This window comes from Oryctolagus cuniculus, chromosome 7 (genome assembly GCF_051225735.1).
Source record: "Oryctolagus cuniculus isolate XC-2025 breed Fujian yellow rabbit chromosome 7, ASM5122573v1, whole genome shotgun sequence".
NCBI classification, from domain to species: domain Eukaryota; kingdom Metazoa; phylum Chordata; class Mammalia; order Lagomorpha; family Leporidae; genus Oryctolagus; species Oryctolagus cuniculus.
Window position 1 is genome coordinate 141,179,218 of NC_142873.1, and position 18,191 is coordinate 141,197,408.

Genomic DNA, 18,191 nt, shown 5'->3' on the forward strand with positions numbered 1-18,191 from the left:
TGGAAAGGCCAGATAAAGGCTCAGATCACTGACTCTCTGAAGCTGAAGAGCACCCTGCCTGTCACTTCTTTGAAGAAAGCCTTGGTGTTAGACCCGCCATTATTCAGGTGGGGCTCTTCAGGACGTGGTCCCTACCATCCGCTCTCCTCTCAAGCCACGCTCAACATTTTGTAGGTCAGAACCTGGCACCCACTCTCATACATCCATCCTTGGCAAATAATTTCCTTTCCCTGGAATAATAAAAGCCACTACCATTAATGGAGCTCTATGAACAAGGCACTACATAATAAGCTTTATATAGATTTTTCAGTTAAATTTTCAAAATGACCCTGAAGTAAGCAAGCAGATCTCTATTTTTACAGTTGGGAAAATAGATTCAAGGAGTATACATCAACCGGACCAAGGGAATGGAGCTTGAAAGTGGCAGATTCCAAATGTGAATTCGGTATTAGCTTTCTCCAAAATTTAGACTTTGAATCAACAGACTATACCCACCCCCCTTTTTTTAATATCTACCTGAGGGACTCTTAACTCTTACAAGACTTCCTAAAATAGTAAAACAGTACTACTATTGACAAACTTTCTCTTGATACCAACTCCATATCTGCTCTTTCCTAAAACACCACATAATTCTTTCTACCTAATAAGCACTTACCACATCATTTTATACCATGTTTATCTTCTCTTACTAGACTGTGAGCTCTTCCAGGAGCCACTTTTGTAACGTCGGAGGCAGCACAGTATTAGGCATCTACCAGATATTTAACAAGTGTTTGGGACAAACAGGAACCTGAGGCTCAGAAAAATGAAAAGATAACTTGTTTCAGACAGAGCTCCCAGCCCAGTGCTCCTCCTAAGGTACACAAAGCCTCATGGCAGAATTAATGGCTCTAAAACGAAAGTGGATATTCCGGCAGGGATGCAAATACAGGCACACTGTTTTTCCTTTACTAGAGGAAGAACAGTCAAATGCCAGACCTTTCCTATTAAGAGCTATTCTGTCTTAATACGTCATGCATTTCTAAGTATCTTAGGTGATTCTGGCTTAAGAATAGAAGAGTCCAGTCATTAGAAAGATGCTTCCCTCAACTTTTCACTTACTCCTGCTCACTTACTCCTCATTATTGCTTGAAACTCCCATTGGAGAACAAAATAACCAATGCTAGCCCATCGTTCAGATTTCATACTGGAATCCTTGGAGTTCAGCATTATGGGTAAATACCGCTCTACCAATTCTCCTCTCCTCTGACACATTTAGTTCCAACTCCTTCATTTTACAGTCAAGAAAACCAAGGCCTGTACCTCATTTCCTGCTAGTTTTAGTATGAAAAACATGACATTTATTCAACTGTAGCTGAATATTATTCCAAGTCTTTACTAAGTTCCAGATTAATCTTTGATATTAAAATGTGTAACAATCGTATGGTGGTAACTCTAACAACCACTAGGCCTTTTAGCCTTGCTAAAAGGCAAACATAGTAGCACTTCCCACTTAGAAGTGATAATAAGCAAGACAGATGCCTAGTCTGTTCTAACTCTTCCTAGGCCGCAGCGACAGCCTGAAAGGACCTGTGCATCAACCTATTTAATGTTACAGTCAACGGAGTAACAATCACGCTTCTTCCAAACCAAACTCTAAACGCAACTCCCTGAGACACTCATGAGGACAGTCAAGTCATAACTGAATCCATTACTATCAAATACTATACATTTCTGCTGTCACAGCCTCCAGACTCTAATCTACAACATAACTTTGGAGGTAGTCACCTTAGTCAATTTCCTAGTACAACCTCCAGGCTCCACGCTGGTACCAGAGTATTTAGCTTATGAAGACTGTTAACCAGACTGTAGAATGCAGAAACACTGTGGACTCAGAATACCGACAACGGATACTGTACACAATGAGAACCACATTACATAAGAGGAACAGACTAGCCTTGGGGGACAGTGCTTTGAGAACAAGGTATGAGTAATGGACCCCACACGCATATGCAGAATGTGGCACACAACTGCAGCAATGCTCTGCAATCCTAGTTAAAAACTTCTGCCTTTACAACAGCTGAGAGCCCACTTCTCCCTTGCTCAGAAGATACAGGCTATAGATTTCCTTACTGGTACTAGAAACTTCTTGACTTCCTCCATGGCATGGGCCATGAGAGCATAAGCCTCACATGGAGGTCCAAAGACTTCAATGAAGACATGCAGATCCATGTTCAAGTGGGCATATTTAGGGTCTCCACCTTTGCGCAGCTCTTCCTCCTGTGGATAAATGCACAGAAACATCACATCATGTGGACTAGGCCAAAGGGCCAATAAGAAATGAGGGCACTGTACATGGAAGTAGCTTAACCTGCTGTGCCACAATGCCAGCCCCAAAGAGCGAGTTTTTCAACTGTCGCGGGTACGTCGCATCTGAAAAGTTGACCACAGAAGGCTAAGACTATTTTGTTCTGATGGGAAGTTTCCTGGCACTTACAAAGAACACACAGCGTCTGGGCTGCGGCACGTAAAAACGACCAGAAGCCTTACTTCTGGGTTACTCAGGATTTCTTGGGAATACCTTTTTTAGTGGGTCTCACATTCCAGGTGGCTATAAAACAAAACAACCGATCTTCAAACTCATCCCCATGCATAACACTACTCTCATTTTTCACATTACTGAAAAAGGAGTATTCATTCACACGTTACTCTCTTTAGCCAGGCTAAGTTTAATACACCTAAAGTTGCCCGGCTCCCCTTTCAAGTTTTCACAGGTAAGTTTACTAAAGCCAAAGATGCTATTGTTTCCATTATTACACAATAAAACGGGGAAAAAAATCAAACACAGGCTCTTCCAGGACTGTCAATCAAGTCAGTTAATTTAGTCTGTTATCTCTTGCATCCAATGAAAACAGAGTCACATATATACAGTCACTGTATATACACGAATTGCTTGCTTCTGTAAGGCATTCCACACTTAACCCTGAGCAAGTAGAACACACTAGGGCATCCTCTTGCCTCACGAATGTGAGCTTACCTTGGCTTTGTCTCTCATTGAACCCTTTCCCAACACAGAGATCTTTGCACCAGTCTCTTCCTGCAGCCTTTTTATTGTATTTCCTTGTGGTCCAAGAATCTTTCCAACAAAATTGAACTGACAGAAATAAAAGAGATTTCTAAATACATATGCTCCCATAAAAATTTCCACATATATTTGTGCTCTGCATTGATTTTCAACAACCCTGTAAAATAGGTAGAGTATTACCACTCCCAGTTTACTGAAGGATACCAAGATTGTGCTGATAAAGTGATTAGTCTAAGGTTACACATCAGAAAGTGGCAGTTCCTACACTTGGAAGTTGGGTTTCCTGATGCAAGCTGGTGCTCTGTCCATCACACACTCCAATTTGCAGTATTTTAGTATAAACATTTTAACATATAGCACATAACATTTTTAAGACAGTGACCTTACAACAGAACAGACATGTGACACTGTTTGGTACTATGTTTAGCTAACTAAATATAAATAATGTTGCTTTCCTTAAAAAGGAGAAAGAGGAGGAGAAGAAAGCAATGACTTAAACTTTGAGCAAGAAAATAAACTTCATTCAGTCAAGGATTTGTTTAACTATTTCATTTTATTTAGATTTCAGGTCAATCTTTTTGATGGTGAGAACTGCAGGGTTCAATTTTTTCCTTGGACCTGGAGCCTGCATGAACATTAAACACACACACACACACACACACACACACAACTCATTGATAATAACGAGATGATTTCATTTCCTTCCTGGCTTTAGCTATGCTATTAGTTATAGATGCAGATGTTCCAACCACCACAAACAGGTAGAGCAAGTAGGGAACAGCAGTTCCTCAGGCTCAAGTTTCTGACGTATCACCATCTTCAGAAATCCTTACTACAGCTAATGACGCCCATACCATAAAGAGATTTAAAGAGCGCACATTTTTCTCCTACCTTGGGATACTGCTTGACAGGAATCAGTACCCGCTCTTTCAGCTTCATGTTCTTATGAGAAAATAAATCCAAGTAATTCTCCTCATCATCCTTTTTTGAATCCCCTTTCTGAATCTTCTCAATTTCTGAATAGGAAAAACAGATTTTATTTTTGGTCTGGTAAATGAAGTCAAATTCCCAAATCTGCTAAAGCAATAACATGGAGTACCACGTAATGAAACCGAGGACTTCAGATGACCAATGTGCTAATTTCAGATAGACTGGCTCCAAGTGTCAAAGCTATATGAGGATGGCTAGGAAACCCAACGCCTGCTTCTACCAGCAGTTTCCTTTCCATCCTGATCTGAAGCCTCTGCACCAAAAACATACAAAATGTCCTGATTTAAGAGTAAGTAGAGGGACCAGTGCTGTGGCGTAGCAGGTAAAGCCGCTGCCTGTAGTGCCAGCATCCTATATGGGCGCTGGTTCTAGTCCCGGCTGCTCCACTTCCGATCCAGCTCTCTGCTATGGTCTGGGAAAGCAGCAGCAGATGGCCCAAGTCCCTGGGCCCCTGTACCTGTGTGGGAGACCTGGAGGAAGTTCTTGGCTACAGATCGGCACAGCTCCGGCCACTGCGGCCAATTGGGGAGTGAACCAGTGGATGGAAGACCTCTCTCTCTCTGCCTCTCCTTCTCTCTGTGAAACTCTCAAATAAATAAATCTTAAAAAAAAAAAAAAAAAAAAAAAAAAAAAAAAAAAAAAAAAAAAAAGTAAATAATTTAACAAGACTAATGAGATGAGATAAGGACTAGGGGCATAAAGGAACTAAAAAATAAAAATCTTCACCAAGAAAAAATACGAAGTTGCACCCTGCTGAAGAAAGGAAACAGCAAGTTAAGCCCCCGCCCGCAGAGCTGGGCATTCCATATGGGCACTGGTTCTTATAGAAGCTGCTCAGCTTCTGTTTCAGCTCCCTGCCCATGGCCTGGGAAAAGCAGCAGATGACGACCCAAGTCCTGGGGCTCTTGCCACCCATGTGGGAGAGCTACAAGAAGCTCCTGACTTCAGCCTAGCCCAGTCCTGGCTGTTGCTGCCACCTGGGGAGTGAACCAGCAGGAGGAAGATCTGTCTTTTAAATGAATAAATAAATCTTGGAGTGGGGGAAGCCAGCAATTTAAATATATATTTAACATTCCATTAAAATTCCATTATGACAGTAGTGATTTTGGATACTTGTCCTTAAAAGTTTGAAAGACCTGGTTCTTACTCTGCCACTCACTAGTTGTGTGAACTTAGATGTTATTTGACTGGCTGGCGCCACGGCTCACTAGGCTAATCCTCCGCCTAGCGGCACTGGCACACCAGGTTCTAGTCCCGGTCAGGGCGCCGGATTCTGTCCTGGTTGCCCCTCTTTCAGGCCAGCTCTCTGCTGTGGCCCGGGAGTGCAATGGAGGATGGCCCAAGTGCTTGGGCCCTGTACCCCATGGGAGACCAGGAGAAGCACCTGGCTCCTGCCATCGGATCAGCGCGGTACACCGGCCGCGGCGGCCAATGGAGGGTGAACCAACGGCAAAAGGAAGACCTTTCTCTCTCTCTCTCACTGTCCACTCTGCCTGTGTAAAAAAAAAAAAAAAAAAAAAAAAAAAGAAAAAAGATGTTATTCGACTGCTTTGAATCTTGATTTCTGCATTTGTAAAACAGAGGCCATATCTACCTTATGAGGACAGATAAAGGCAGAGGAAAGTAACATATACAAATGCCTAATTAGTCTATTTCTTAGAAAGTGTTTAATATATAGTCACCTTCACCTAGTTCAAATTCAATGTCCTAAAAAAAAAAAAAAAAAAAAAAGGCACCAAAGCACTTCTTTTTATCCACTTTACTGAGTTATAAATGACATATAAAGAACATTTAACACACACCATCCCATAAAAGCATCAGTTCCTGTTCTGGCTACTCTACTTCTGATCCAGCTATCTGGTAATGGCCTAGGAAAATTAATGGCGGATGGCCTAAGTGTCTGGGCCCCTGCCACCTACATGGGTGACCCAAATAAAGCTCCTGGCTTGCGGCCATCTGGGAAGTAAACCAGCAGATGGAAGGTCTCTCTCTGTAACTCTTTCAAATAAATAAATAAATCTTAAAAGAACAAAAAAACCTTAAGCACCCAGAAAATTTATCATGTTAAAGCTTTTTAAAAATTTATTTATTCTGAAAGGCAAAAATCAGAGAGAGGTCTTCCAGTCACTGGTTCACTTCACAGATGGCTGCACCTGCTGGGGCTGAGCCAGGAGTCTGGAAATCCATCCCAGTCTCCCACATGTGTGGCAGGGGCCCAAGGACTTTCTCCACTGCTTTCCCAGGTACATTAGCAGGAACTGGAACAGAAGTGGACCACCAGGATCTTGAACTACGCTCAGACAGAATGACCACTATGTTGGCCTGTAAGTGCTTCCCTTGAAGAGGCAGATTAAAGGAGAGATACAGCATGATCATTTTATTTTTTTAAATTTTTATTTTTGACAGGCAGAGTGGACAATGAGAGAGAGAGAGACAGAAAGGTCTTCCTTTTCCATTGGTTCACCCGCCAATGGCCGCTGCGCCTGGCGCACCGAAGGCAGGAGCCAGGTGCTTCTCCTGGTCTCCCATGCGGGTGCAGGGCCCAAGGACCTGGGCCATCCTCCACTGCACTCCCGGGCCACAACAGAGAGCTGGACTGGAAGAGGAGCAACCGGGACAGAATCCGGCACCCCAACTGGGACTAGAACCCGGGGTGTCGGCGCCGCAGACGGAGGATTAGCCTAGTGAGCCGTGGCGCCGGCCACAAGCAGGATCATTAGCCCCTACTGGTGACTAAGAGCCAGGCATCTACACTGTAAGCATAGGAAATACAAAGAGCAAGTGAGATTAGATCCCCATCTTAACCTGTTTAAATCCTATAGTTCCCAGTCTATGAAAGTGGCAATGAAGTATAATGGGTGCTATGATAGGGGTTCCAACAGAGATGGGGGAGCTGGCGCTGTGGCACAGGGGGTTAACATGCTAGGGGGCCTGAAGCGCCAGCATCCCATATGGGTGCCAGTTCAAGACCCGGCTGCTCCACTTCTGATCCAGCTCTCTGCTACGGCCTGGGAAAGTAGTAGAGGGTGGCCCAAGTCCTTGGAACCCTGCACCTGTGTGGGAGACCCTGAAGAGGCTCCTGGCTTCAGATTGGCACAACTCCGGCTGTTGCAGCCAACTGGGGACTGAACCACTGGTTGGAAGACTTCTCTCTCTCTGTGTAACTCTTTCAAATAAATAAATAAATTTAAAAACAAAACAAAACAGAGATGGTGGCATAGTGCCCAAAGAATGAGCAGTAATTGAAAGCTTTTTTGGTCCAATGAGAACAGTCAAAATCCAAGAAATTCACACTCCTTAAAATCATGAATATTCCAAATAACAAAGTATTCTCCTTATATAATATCCCCATACTGTGGTGTGTTTTGTTGTTGTTGTTGTTTTTTTTTTTTTTAGTTACAGGGAGAGGTAGAGCCAGAGAGAGAGGGAGGTCTTCCATCTGCTGGTTCACTCCCCAAATGACCTCAACAGCTAGAGCTGAGCTGATCCAAAGCCTGGAGCCAGGAGCTTCTTCTGGGTCTCCCATGTGGGTGCAGGGGCCCAAGCACTTGGGCCATCTTCTACTGCTTTCCCAGACCATAGCACAGAGCTAGATTGGAAGGAGAGCAGCTGGGACTAGAACCAGCACCCATCTGGGATGCCAGCACTGCAGGCCAGGGCTTTTACCTGCTGCGCCACAGTGCCAGCCTGTCTCTCTCTCTCTTTTTTTTTTTAAATAGGCAGAGTGGATAGTGAGAGAGAGAGAGAGAAAGGTCTTCCTTTTTGCCGTTGGTTCACCCTCCAATGGCCACCGCGGCCAGCGTGCAGTGGCCGGTGCATCGCGCTGATCTGAAGGCAGGAGCCAGGTGCTTTTCCTGGTCTCCCATGCAGGTGCAGGGCCCAAAGACTTGGGCCATCCTCCATTGCACTCCAGGGCCATAGCAGAGAGCTGGCCTGGAAGAGGGGCGACCGGGACAGAATCCGGCGCCCCGACCGGGACTAGAACCCGGTGTGCTGGCGCCGCTAGATTAGCCTATTGAGCCACGGCGCCGGCTACCGTCTCTTTTTTTAATGAATTGAAAGGCAGAGTTAGAGAGAAACAGATAGGGAGAAAAGGAGAGAGAAAGAGATTTTCACTCCCCGAATAGTGGCAACAACTGGGGCTCAGACAAACTGAAGCCAGGAGCTTCTTTTGGGTCTCCCATATGGATCCAAGGGCCCAAGACTTGGACCATTTCCACTGCTTTCCCCGGCACGTTAGCAGTGAGCTGGATTGGAAGTGGAGCAGCTGGAACTCAAAGCAGCACCACATGGGACACCTGCATTGCAGGCAGTGGGTTTACCTGCTACGCCTCAACACCTGTCCCATCCATATTTATTTATTTGAAAAGTGTCAGAGAAAAATAGCATGTGCTTGAGAGCTCCTCCTCACTGATTCACTCCCCAAATGGCTTTAAGAGGCAAGGGCAAGGGTGGGTCAGGCTGAAACCAGGAGCCAGAAATTCCATCCAGATCTCCCACACAGACGGGGCCCAAGCATTTGGGTCATCATCCCCTGTCTTCCCAGGTGCATTAACAAGAAACTAGATGCGAAGCAGAGCTGCCAAGATTCCAACCGGCACTCTACGGGACGCCAGTGTCGCAAGCAGTGGCTTACCCTGCTGTGGCACAACCCTGGGCCCTATTTCTGTCTTCTATAAGTTTAAGGCAGGAGCTCTCAGATTTCAGAATAAGTCAGATTCATAACAAATCTGAGGGCTTTTAAGCTAGATTTCCGGATCCCAACTCCAGTCTGAGATTTGTGTTGGGAGTCTGCAGTTCTAGCATGTTACCAGGTGATGCTGACATCGCTAACAACCGGTATAAAGATATCCTACCTCAAACCTACTCTGCAAACTATGCTCTTAACTGTTTAAAGTAACTACTTAGACTATGTGTAGCTGTCAAGTACACAGATGAAGGAAACTTACTATGTATCTGACAGACTTCAAAGTTCAGAGTTTTAAACTAAAAGTTTCTGTTTATTAAAATCCTAATTTCAGCTATTATCCTGAGCATAAACTCTAGCTTTCTACCTCTTTCTCTGCCTCTGCCTTTCTGTAACTCTTTCAAGTAAAATAAATAAATCTTTAAAAACAAAAACAAACCAAAAAACCCCCTCTGGCTTCCTGACAATTAAAGTTGCTAATCAAGGGGCAGTATTATGATATAGTGGGTAAAGGTGCCACCGGTAACTCCAGCATCCTATATGGGCACTGGGTTCATGTCCCGGCTGCTCCACTTCGATCCAGCTCCCTGCTAATGGCCTTGGAAAAGCAGTGGAAGATAGCACAAGTGTTTGGGCCCCTGCCACCCATGTGGCAGACCCAGATGCAGCTCCTGGTTTCAAGCTGGCTGTTGCGGCCATCTGGGGAATGAGCCAGCAGATGAAAGATCTCTAACTCTGTCAAATAAATAAATACATAATCCTTTTTTAAGGCTGCTCATCAACTGTAAACATGTTTTTCATACAACCTAGAGTTTTTTACTGCCTTCCTAGGCCATAGCACAGAGCTGGATCAGAAAGGGAGCAGCTGGGACTTGAACTGGTACCCATATGGGATGCCAGCATTGCAGGTGGTAGCTTTACCCACTATGCCAGAGCACCAGCCAAGGCTTTTTTTTTTCCTTCCAAATTATTTAATGGCTGGTGTTGTGGCATGGTGGGTTATGCTGCAGCTTGTAAGGCTAGCATCAAGTATCGGTTGTTCTGTTTCTGATCCAGCTTCCTGCCAATGTGCCTGGGAAGACTGTGGATGATGGCCTCTGCCACATATGTGGCAGACTAGGATGGAGTTCCTGGCTGCTGGTTTTGGCCTGGCCTAGACCTGGATGTTGTACCTATTTGGGGAGTGAATTGGAGGAGGGAAGACCTCCCTCCACCCCACACCTTCTCTCTGATGCTTTTGCCTTTCAAATAAATAAATACAACTTTATAAAATGTATTTATTTTGAGAGACAGAGACAAGGAGCTAGTGCTACCATCTGCTGGCTCACTTTCCAAATGCCTGCAACAGTTGGCAATGGGCAGGGCAGAAGCCAGGAATTCAACCCAGGTCTCCTATGTGGGTGGCAGGGACCCAACTACTTGAGCCATCATTGCTGCCCCAAACTCTGGGGGTCCGCAGAAGCAGGAGCCATGCACTCCAGATGTGAGACATAAGCAACCTAACCTGTGTTTTAACCACTAAGCCAAAGACTGGTGCCAAATAGTAAATATATATTTTTATGAAGATTTATTTATTTATTTGAAAGAGTTAACAGAAAGAGAGGGAAAGAGAAAGAGATCTTCCATCTACTGATTCACTCTCCAAATAGCTACAATAGCCAGATCTGGGTCAGGCTGAAGCCAGGACCCAGGAACTCCATCTGGGTCTTCCACGTGGATGGCAGGAGCCCAAACACTTGGGTCATCTGCTGCCTTCCCAGGCACATTAGCACAGAGCTGGATGGAGAGCGAGGAAGCTAGGACTTAAACTGCTGCACCAAAATGCTGGACCCTAAATATAAGGTTTTTTTTAAGGTTTACTTATTTTAAAGGCAGAGTTAGAGAGGCAGAGGCAGAGGGAGAAGGGGAGAGGGAGAAAGGGGAGGAGAAAAGCAGAGGGGGAGAAAGGGAGAAAGAGAGGGAGAGAGGGAGAGGTATCTTGCATCCGCTGGCTCACTCCCCAAAGGGCCACAATGGCCAGAGCCGGGCCGATTCAAAGCCAGGAACCAGGAGCCTCTTCCAGGTCTCCCACGTGGGTGAAGGGGCCCAAGGACTTGGACCACCTTCCACTGCTTCCCCATGTGCATCAGCAGGGATCTGGAGAGGAAGCAAAGCAGCCAGAACTTGAACCAGTGCCCATATGGGATGGTGGCACTGCAAGCAGCGGCCTTACCTGCTATGCCGGAGCGCTGGCCCCAACTATAAATATATATATATATTTTTTTTTGCAGGCAGAGTGGACAGTGACAGAGAGAGACAGAGAGAAAGGTCTTCCTTTGCCGTTGGCTCACCCCACAATGGCTGCTGCGGCTGGTGCACCACGCTGATCCAATGCCAGGAGCCGGGTGCTTCTCCTGGTCTCCCATGGGGTGCAGGGCCCAATCACTTGGGCCATCCTCCACTGCACTCCCTGGCCACAGCAGAGAGCTGGACTAGAAGAGGAGCAACCGGGACAGAATCCAGCACCCCGACCAGTATTAGAACCCGGGGTGCTGGCGCTGCAGGCGGATGATTAGCCTAGTGAGCCGTGGTGCCGGTTTATAAACATTCTTAACTACAGTGTTCCTCATACTCCTATGTTTTACTGCTTGGAACAAATTTGACCATACAACTAACAGGCTAAATGCTTTATTCACCTCCTTATTTGTTTACTGTTTTACTGGTGGTAGATTTTGATTTCCACACCTTCCCACCTACTGCTAATATTAATTTTTCCTAGTTACTCTTTTTGAGTCTACCATATCTGACTCTACAGCTTTGTGGACTTTTATTTATTTATTTTTTATTTTTGACAGGCAGAGTGGACAGTGAGAGATAGAGACAGAGAGAAAGGTCTTCCTTTGCCGTTGGTTCACCCTCCAATGGCTGCCATGGCTGGTGCGCTGTGGCCAGCGCATCGCGCTGATCCAAAGCCAGGAGCCAGGTGCTTCTCCTGGTCTCCCATGGGGTGCAGGGCCCAAGCACTTGGGCCATCCTCCACTGCACTCCCGGGCCACAGCAGAGAGCTGGCCTGGAAGAGGGGCAACCAGGACAGAATCCGGCGCCCCGACTGGGACTAGAACCTGGTGTGCCGGCACCACAAGGCGGAGGATTAGCCTATTGAGCCACAGCGTCGGCCTTTGTGAATTCTTAAGACTAAAAGACTAGGTACTCAATCCTTAAGAATGTCCTATAGGAACACAGACACCACAATGCTGATCTGAAAACATCACTAAGGAGCTTGTGAGAATGTGGGACAAATTATCTACTGTGTCCCATTTAAGCCCTTCTCTGCTTTCTAATTTTCATCCAGTTAGGCCCTTCAGTTGTATTTTATACTACTTTCCAGGAATCTTACTTGATCAGTGCAATAAGTCTGTTAATGAACTGTACTCCTATTGGAAGCAAGGCTGCAAAATTGAACATAGTTCAATTATATGAAATGTAATGTACCCTATGAACTTAAGGCCTTAGTATAACATGGATCCATCCACTGTAACTTGAACTAGTCATACTTCATTATAATCCCTTTGCTGGGGCCAGGTTGTGATGTAGAGGGTTAAGCCACAGCTTGTGATACTGTCATCCAACATGTATCAGAGTAACAGTTCAAGTTGTAGCAGCTCTGCTTCTGATCCACCTTCTCACTAACGCATCTAGGAAAGCAGTAGAAGGTCCCTACCACCCATGTGGGAAACCAGGATGGAATTCTAGGCTCCTTGGCTTCCATCTGGTTATTGTAGTCACTTGAAGAGTAAAACAAAGATGGAAGATCTCTCTAATCTTTTATTTTATTCTTATTTTTAAAAAGATTTATTTAGGGGCAAGTACTGTGGCATAGCAGGTAAAGTCACCACCTGCAGTGCCGGCATCCCATATGGGCACCAGTTCAAGTCCCAGCTGCTTCACTTCCAATCCAGCTCTCTTCTGTGGCCTGGGAAAGGAGAAGATGGTCCAATCCCTTGGGCCCCTGCACCCATGTGGGAGACCTGGAGGAAGCTCCTGGTGCCAGATCGGCACAGTTCAGGCTGTTGTGGTCAATTGGGGAATGAACCAGCAGATGGAGGATCTCTCTCTCTCTCTGCCTCTCCTTTTCTCTCTGTAAATCTTTCAAATAAAATAAATAAATCTTTTTAAAAAATAAGACTTATTTATTTGAAAGGCAGTGTTAGAGAGAGAGAGAGACAGACAGAAACAGGAAGAGATACAGAGATCTTCCCTATGCTGGTTCATTCCCCAAATGTCTGCAACAGCCTGGGCCAGGCCAGGCCAAAGCCAGGGGCTCAAGCATGTGGGCCATCTTCCACTTCTTTCCCAGAAACATTAGCAGGGAGCTGATCAGAAGTGGAGCAGCTGGGACTTGAACTGGTGCCCATATGGGATGCCAGCATCACAGGCGGTGGCTTAACCTGTTACACCACAACGCAGGCCCCTCTCTCTAATCTTTAAAAACACACAGGAGAATCCCTTTGCCAATTATTTCCCAATCTTTAAAAGAATACAAAGGCATTTTCTAGAAAGATTTAGTTAAAGGGCAAAATGACAGATTATCTTTCATCTGCTGGTTTACTCTATTCCCCAAATAGCCTCAACAGCTGGGGCTGGCCCAAGCTGAAGCCAGGAGCTTGGAATATCATCCTGGTCTCCCAGGTGGGTGGCAGGGGTCGAAACACTTGCGTCATGATCTGCTGCTTTCCCAGGAGCATTAGCAGGGAGGTGGATAGGAAGCGGAGCAATGGGACTCGAACCAGGGCTCCAATGTTAAGATGCCAGTGTCACAAGCAATGGTTTAACCTGCTGTGCCACAACACAGTCCCCAAAACCATTTTTAGAAAATTCAAAGAATGATTATTGTAACAAAACATAATTTAAAGAGAAAAAAAAAAAAGAGATATCAGAGGGGTTTAGCCTAGAAAGCAAAAGACTAAGTAATTCAATCCTTCGAGAAGGGTTATATTCCACACTTGGAGGTGGAGCAACCAGTTACTATTCAATGTCTACTATAATAATAGTAATAATACTGCAAAAATATTACCTCATTTATCCCCCCAAAAAACTCAGTGAAGTAGCTGGTCCTATCCTCATTTTAAAACTGAGGAAACCAGCGCCGGCGCTGCGGCTCACTAGGCTAATCCTTCGCCAGCGGCGCCGGCACACCAGGTTCTAGTCCCAGTCGGGGTGCCGGATTCTTTCCTGGCTGCCCCTCTTCCAGGCCAGCTCTCTGCTGTGGCCAGGGAGTGCAGTGGAGGATGGCCCAAGTGCTTGGGCCCTGCACCCCATGGGAGACCAGGAGAAGCACCTGGCTCCTGCCTTTGGATCAGCGTGGTGCGCCGGCCGCGGCGGCCATTGGAGGGTGAACCAACGGCAAAGGAAGACCTTTCTCTCTCTCTCTCTCACTGTCCACTCTGCCTGTCAAAAAAAAAAAAAAAAAAAAAAAAACAAAAAAAAACACAAAAAAACAAACTGAGGAAACTGAAATTCAGAGAGGTTGGATAAGTAACGGTTTGTAGGTCACAAAGCTGAAGTACCAGAATGAAGATTAACACCCAGCTTCCTCCAGCCACCTGCTCAATCACGTGAGGGAAACTTTAAGCAGAGTTTATAAAATCTGGGTAAGTACAATGCATACCGTCAGACACTGTCAAGTAACCTAAAGACAACAAAGGTGCTTTATGGGGGCCTCAGAGGTTGGGCTGTCTGATGATCTTTCTTTCCTCCTAGACCTCACTTCCCTTAGCTACAGCTGGCTGTAATAGCAAGAAAAAAAAATTTTTTTAATTTCCTAAAAATGTCTTACCCTCAGGCAAAAGTACTTTCTAGACAATGTTTTTGAAACCAACTCCTTTAAGTGATCTTTGTCTGGGTCTCTGGAGACCCTGGATGTCCCAAAGGCCAAAGAAAAGCTGAGGTGTAAACAAGAGAGATGACCGATTTGTTTCCTGGCTGGACTTACAGTAACCATCTTGTCCAGTGCCTTCTCTGTCAAGAGTTTTGCATTTATCTCATTTCATCTTTATAATTAGTATTATCCTCATTTAACAGGTGAAATCTGTGCTCAGGAAAGTTACATAACTTATGCAAGATCACAAAATTAACTATTGATGGAGCAGACACTTAAATGCAAGTCACTCCTTACATCAGCCAGAGTTAACTCCAATTAACCATGTGGTACTTCTTTCACTTTCACTATAACTTAAATCATTCTCTCCCACCCCCCAGAGGTGTTGTCACAACCAGAATACAATCTCCCAAAGGACTGTTTCTTAATATATCTCAGACGAAAGAACACGAGGTTTGAAGCTAGACAAAACGGCTTTGATTTCCAGCTCTGCTACATGCTTTGTGTGAGCTTGCATTTTAAAAGGAAAACAATAAAAACTGGGGGGAGGGGGGAGTGGGGATGTTGACAGATTTAATGTACACAAAAATGTTAACACTAGAAGTTGAAAAAAATTATATATAAACTTCATCAAATGGACTGGCTTAACTAAAATTGATTACTACCAGTATTTCATTTACAGGATATTTGGTAAAGGCTGCATAAAGAACAAGATAATGAATTTTTTGACTAAGGCATCCAGAGATGGTATTGCTAGGGCAAGATTCACAGCACATGTGTTCCAAAAGATCAGGGGTCATACCTCTTCTATATTTCCAACGAATCCGCTAAACAAGTATCTGCAATACTTGGTACGATGCCCAATACACACAAGAATCTACAAATGGTTGCTGAATCAGTGTGCAGCATTAACACTGCCAACGTCCCTTAACAACTCTTAGGAATACATCACTCTAATTGAAAATTCTCTACCTTACAATTTTTCTGTTGGTACGATCTTTTGGAATCACAAGTCCAGTAAATTTGCTATCTTTGTGCAAGGAAAAAAAATATTTGTCAAGTTACTTACTATTTCAAGAAAGACTACTAAAGGGGCCGGCACTGTGGTATAGTGGGTAAGGCCGCCGCCTGCAGTGCCAGCACCCCATATGAGCACTGGTTCAAGTCCTGGCTGCTCCACTTCTGATCCTGCTCTCTGCTATGGCCTGGGAAAGCAGTAGAAGATGGCCCAAGTCCTTGGGTCCCTGCACCCACGTGGGAGACCTGGAAGAAGCTCCTGGCTTTGGATCGGAGCAGCTCCGGCCATTGCAGTCAATTGGGGAGTGAACCAGCAGATGAAAGACCTCTCCCTCTCCCTCTCCCACCCACCTCTCCTCTCTCCAGGTAACTCTTTCAAATAAATAAATCTTAAAACAAACAAACTAACTAAAGCAATGAAATTTTTTTTTTTTGACAGGCAGAGTGGACAACGAGAGAGAGACACAAAGGTCTTCCTTTTCCGTTGGTTCACCCCCTAATGGCTGCTGCGGCTGGCGCACGGAAGCCAAGAGCCAGGTGCTTCTCCTGGTCTCCCATGCGGGTGCAGGGGCCAAGGACTTGGGCCATCCTCCACTGCACTCCTGGGCCACAGCAGAGAGCTGGACTGGAAGAGGAGCAACCAGGACAAAATCCGGCGCCCCGACTGGGACTAGAACCCGGTGTGCCAGCGCTGCAGGCAGAGGATTAGCCTAGTGAGCAGCAGCGCCTGCCAAGCAATGAATTTTTCATAATTTTGGGGGTCATGGGCCCCTCTGAAAATCTGCTAAGACAGACACAATACGTCACACACAATTATGGCGAAGCATGTGGGGGAAAGAGTGGGTATGATATATATATATATATATATAAAAACCCTCCCTTAGGGGCCAGCACTGTGGCATAGCAGGTTAAGCTTGTAGCGCTGACGCGGGTGCCGGTTTAAGTCCTGGCTGTTCCACTTCCGATCAAGGTCAAATGCTTGGGCCCTTGCACCCACGTGGGGGGCCCTTGCACCCACGTGGGGGGCCTTGCACCCACGTGGGAGACCCAGGAGAAGCTCCTGGCTCTGGATCAGCCCAGCTCTGACCATTGCAGCCATTTGGGGAGTTTACTAGCGGATTGAAGATCTCTCTGTAATTCTGCCTCTCAAATAAATCTTAAAAACAGAACAAAACACAATGTTCCCAAAAGCCTGAGTTATGGCCCTTTCATAGATGCTCAATTCTCATCTTTCAGGAGAGTATGGTATACTGGTCATGGCCTCTCAAATTCTTTTTTTTTTTTGACAGGCAGAGTGGACAGTGAGAGAGAGAGAGAGAGAGAGAGAGAAAGGTCTTCCTTTTTGCCGTTGGTTCACCCTCCAATGGCCGCCACGGCCAATGGCGCTGATCCAAAACCAGGAGCCAGGTGCTTCTCCTGGTCTCCCATGGGGTGCAGGGCCCAAGCACTTGGGCCATCCTCCACTGCACTCCCTGGCCACAGCAGAGAGCTGGCCTGGAAGAGGGGCAACCGGGACAGAACCCGGCACCCCGACCAGGACTAGAACCCGGTGTGCCGGTGCCACTAGGTGGAGGATTAGCCTAGTGAGCCGCGGCGCCGGCCTCAAATTCTTTCTTTAAAGCATTAATTTAGAGGTTGGGGTTTTCTCTTTTTTAAATATTTATTTATTTGAAAGAGTTACACAGAGCGAGAAGGAGAGGCAGAGAGGTCTTCTCATCTGCTGTTTCACTCCCCAGTTGGCCACAATGGCTGGAGCTGCACTGATCTGGAGCCAGGAGCTTCTTCCAGGTCTCCCACACGGGTGCAGGGGCCCAAGGACTTGGGCCATCTTTTACTGCTTTCCCAGGCCATAGCTGAGAGCAGACTTCAACTGGTGCCCATATGGGATGCTGGCACTGCAGGTGGCAGCTTTACCTGTTAAGCCATAGCACTGGCCCAGGGGCTCTCTTCCTGGCGTTGTGGAACAGCTGGTTAAGCTGACGCTTGTGTTGCCCCCATCCCATCTGGGGACTGATTCAAGACCCTGCTACTATACTTGCAATCCAGTTCCTTGCTAATGCACCTGGGAAAGCAGAAGATGGCCCAAGCGTTTGGGCCCCTGCCACCCATGTGGGAGACCTGGAAGAAGCTCCTAGCTCCTGGCTTTGGCCTGGCACAGCCCTAGCTATTGTGGCTATTTGAGGAGTAAGTCAGTGGATGGAAGATCTCTCTCTTTCTGTAACTCTGTCAAATAAATAAATCTTTAAAAAAAAAAATAAAATAATTGCAGGGCCAGCGCCATGGCTCACTTGGTTAATCCTCTGCCTACAGCGCCGGCATCCCATATGGGCGCTGGGTTCTAGTCCTGGTTGCTCCTCTTCCAGTCCAGCTCTCTGCTGTGGCCCGGGAAGGCAGTGGAGGATGGCCCAAATGCGTGGGCGCCTGCACCCATGTGGGAGACCAGGAGGAAGAACCTGGCTCCTGGCTTTGGATCAGTGCAGCACGCTGGCCGTAGAAGCCATTTGAGGGGTGAACCAACGGAAGGAAGACTTTTCTCTGTCTCTAACTCTGCCCGTCAAAATAAATAAATAAATAAC

The 18,191-nt window shown here is 46.1% G+C and overlaps 1 protein-coding gene across 2 annotated transcripts in view; it reads right to left on the reverse strand.

Moving 5' to 3' along the window:
- The window catches only part of KHDRBS1 (KH RNA binding domain containing, signal transduction associated 1), a 47,800-nt gene that overhangs the window by 21,252 nt on the left and 8,357 nt on the right, over window positions 1–18,191 (reverse strand). For both annotated transcript variants that reach the window (XR_519655.5, XM_002720635.6), the window contains exons 2-4: window positions 3,956–4,080; window positions 3,017–3,133; window positions 2,113–2,259 (exon numbers count right to left, since the gene is read on the reverse strand). Coding sequence is in view for 1 of the 2 variants with exons in the window: in XM_002720635.6 (XP_002720681.1) it covers window positions 2,113–2,259; window positions 3,017–3,133; window positions 3,956–4,080 (389 nt within the window). In the remaining variant the exon portion in view is untranslated. The remainder of the gene's footprint in view (window positions 1–2,112; window positions 2,260–3,016; window positions 3,134–3,955; window positions 4,081–18,191) is intronic.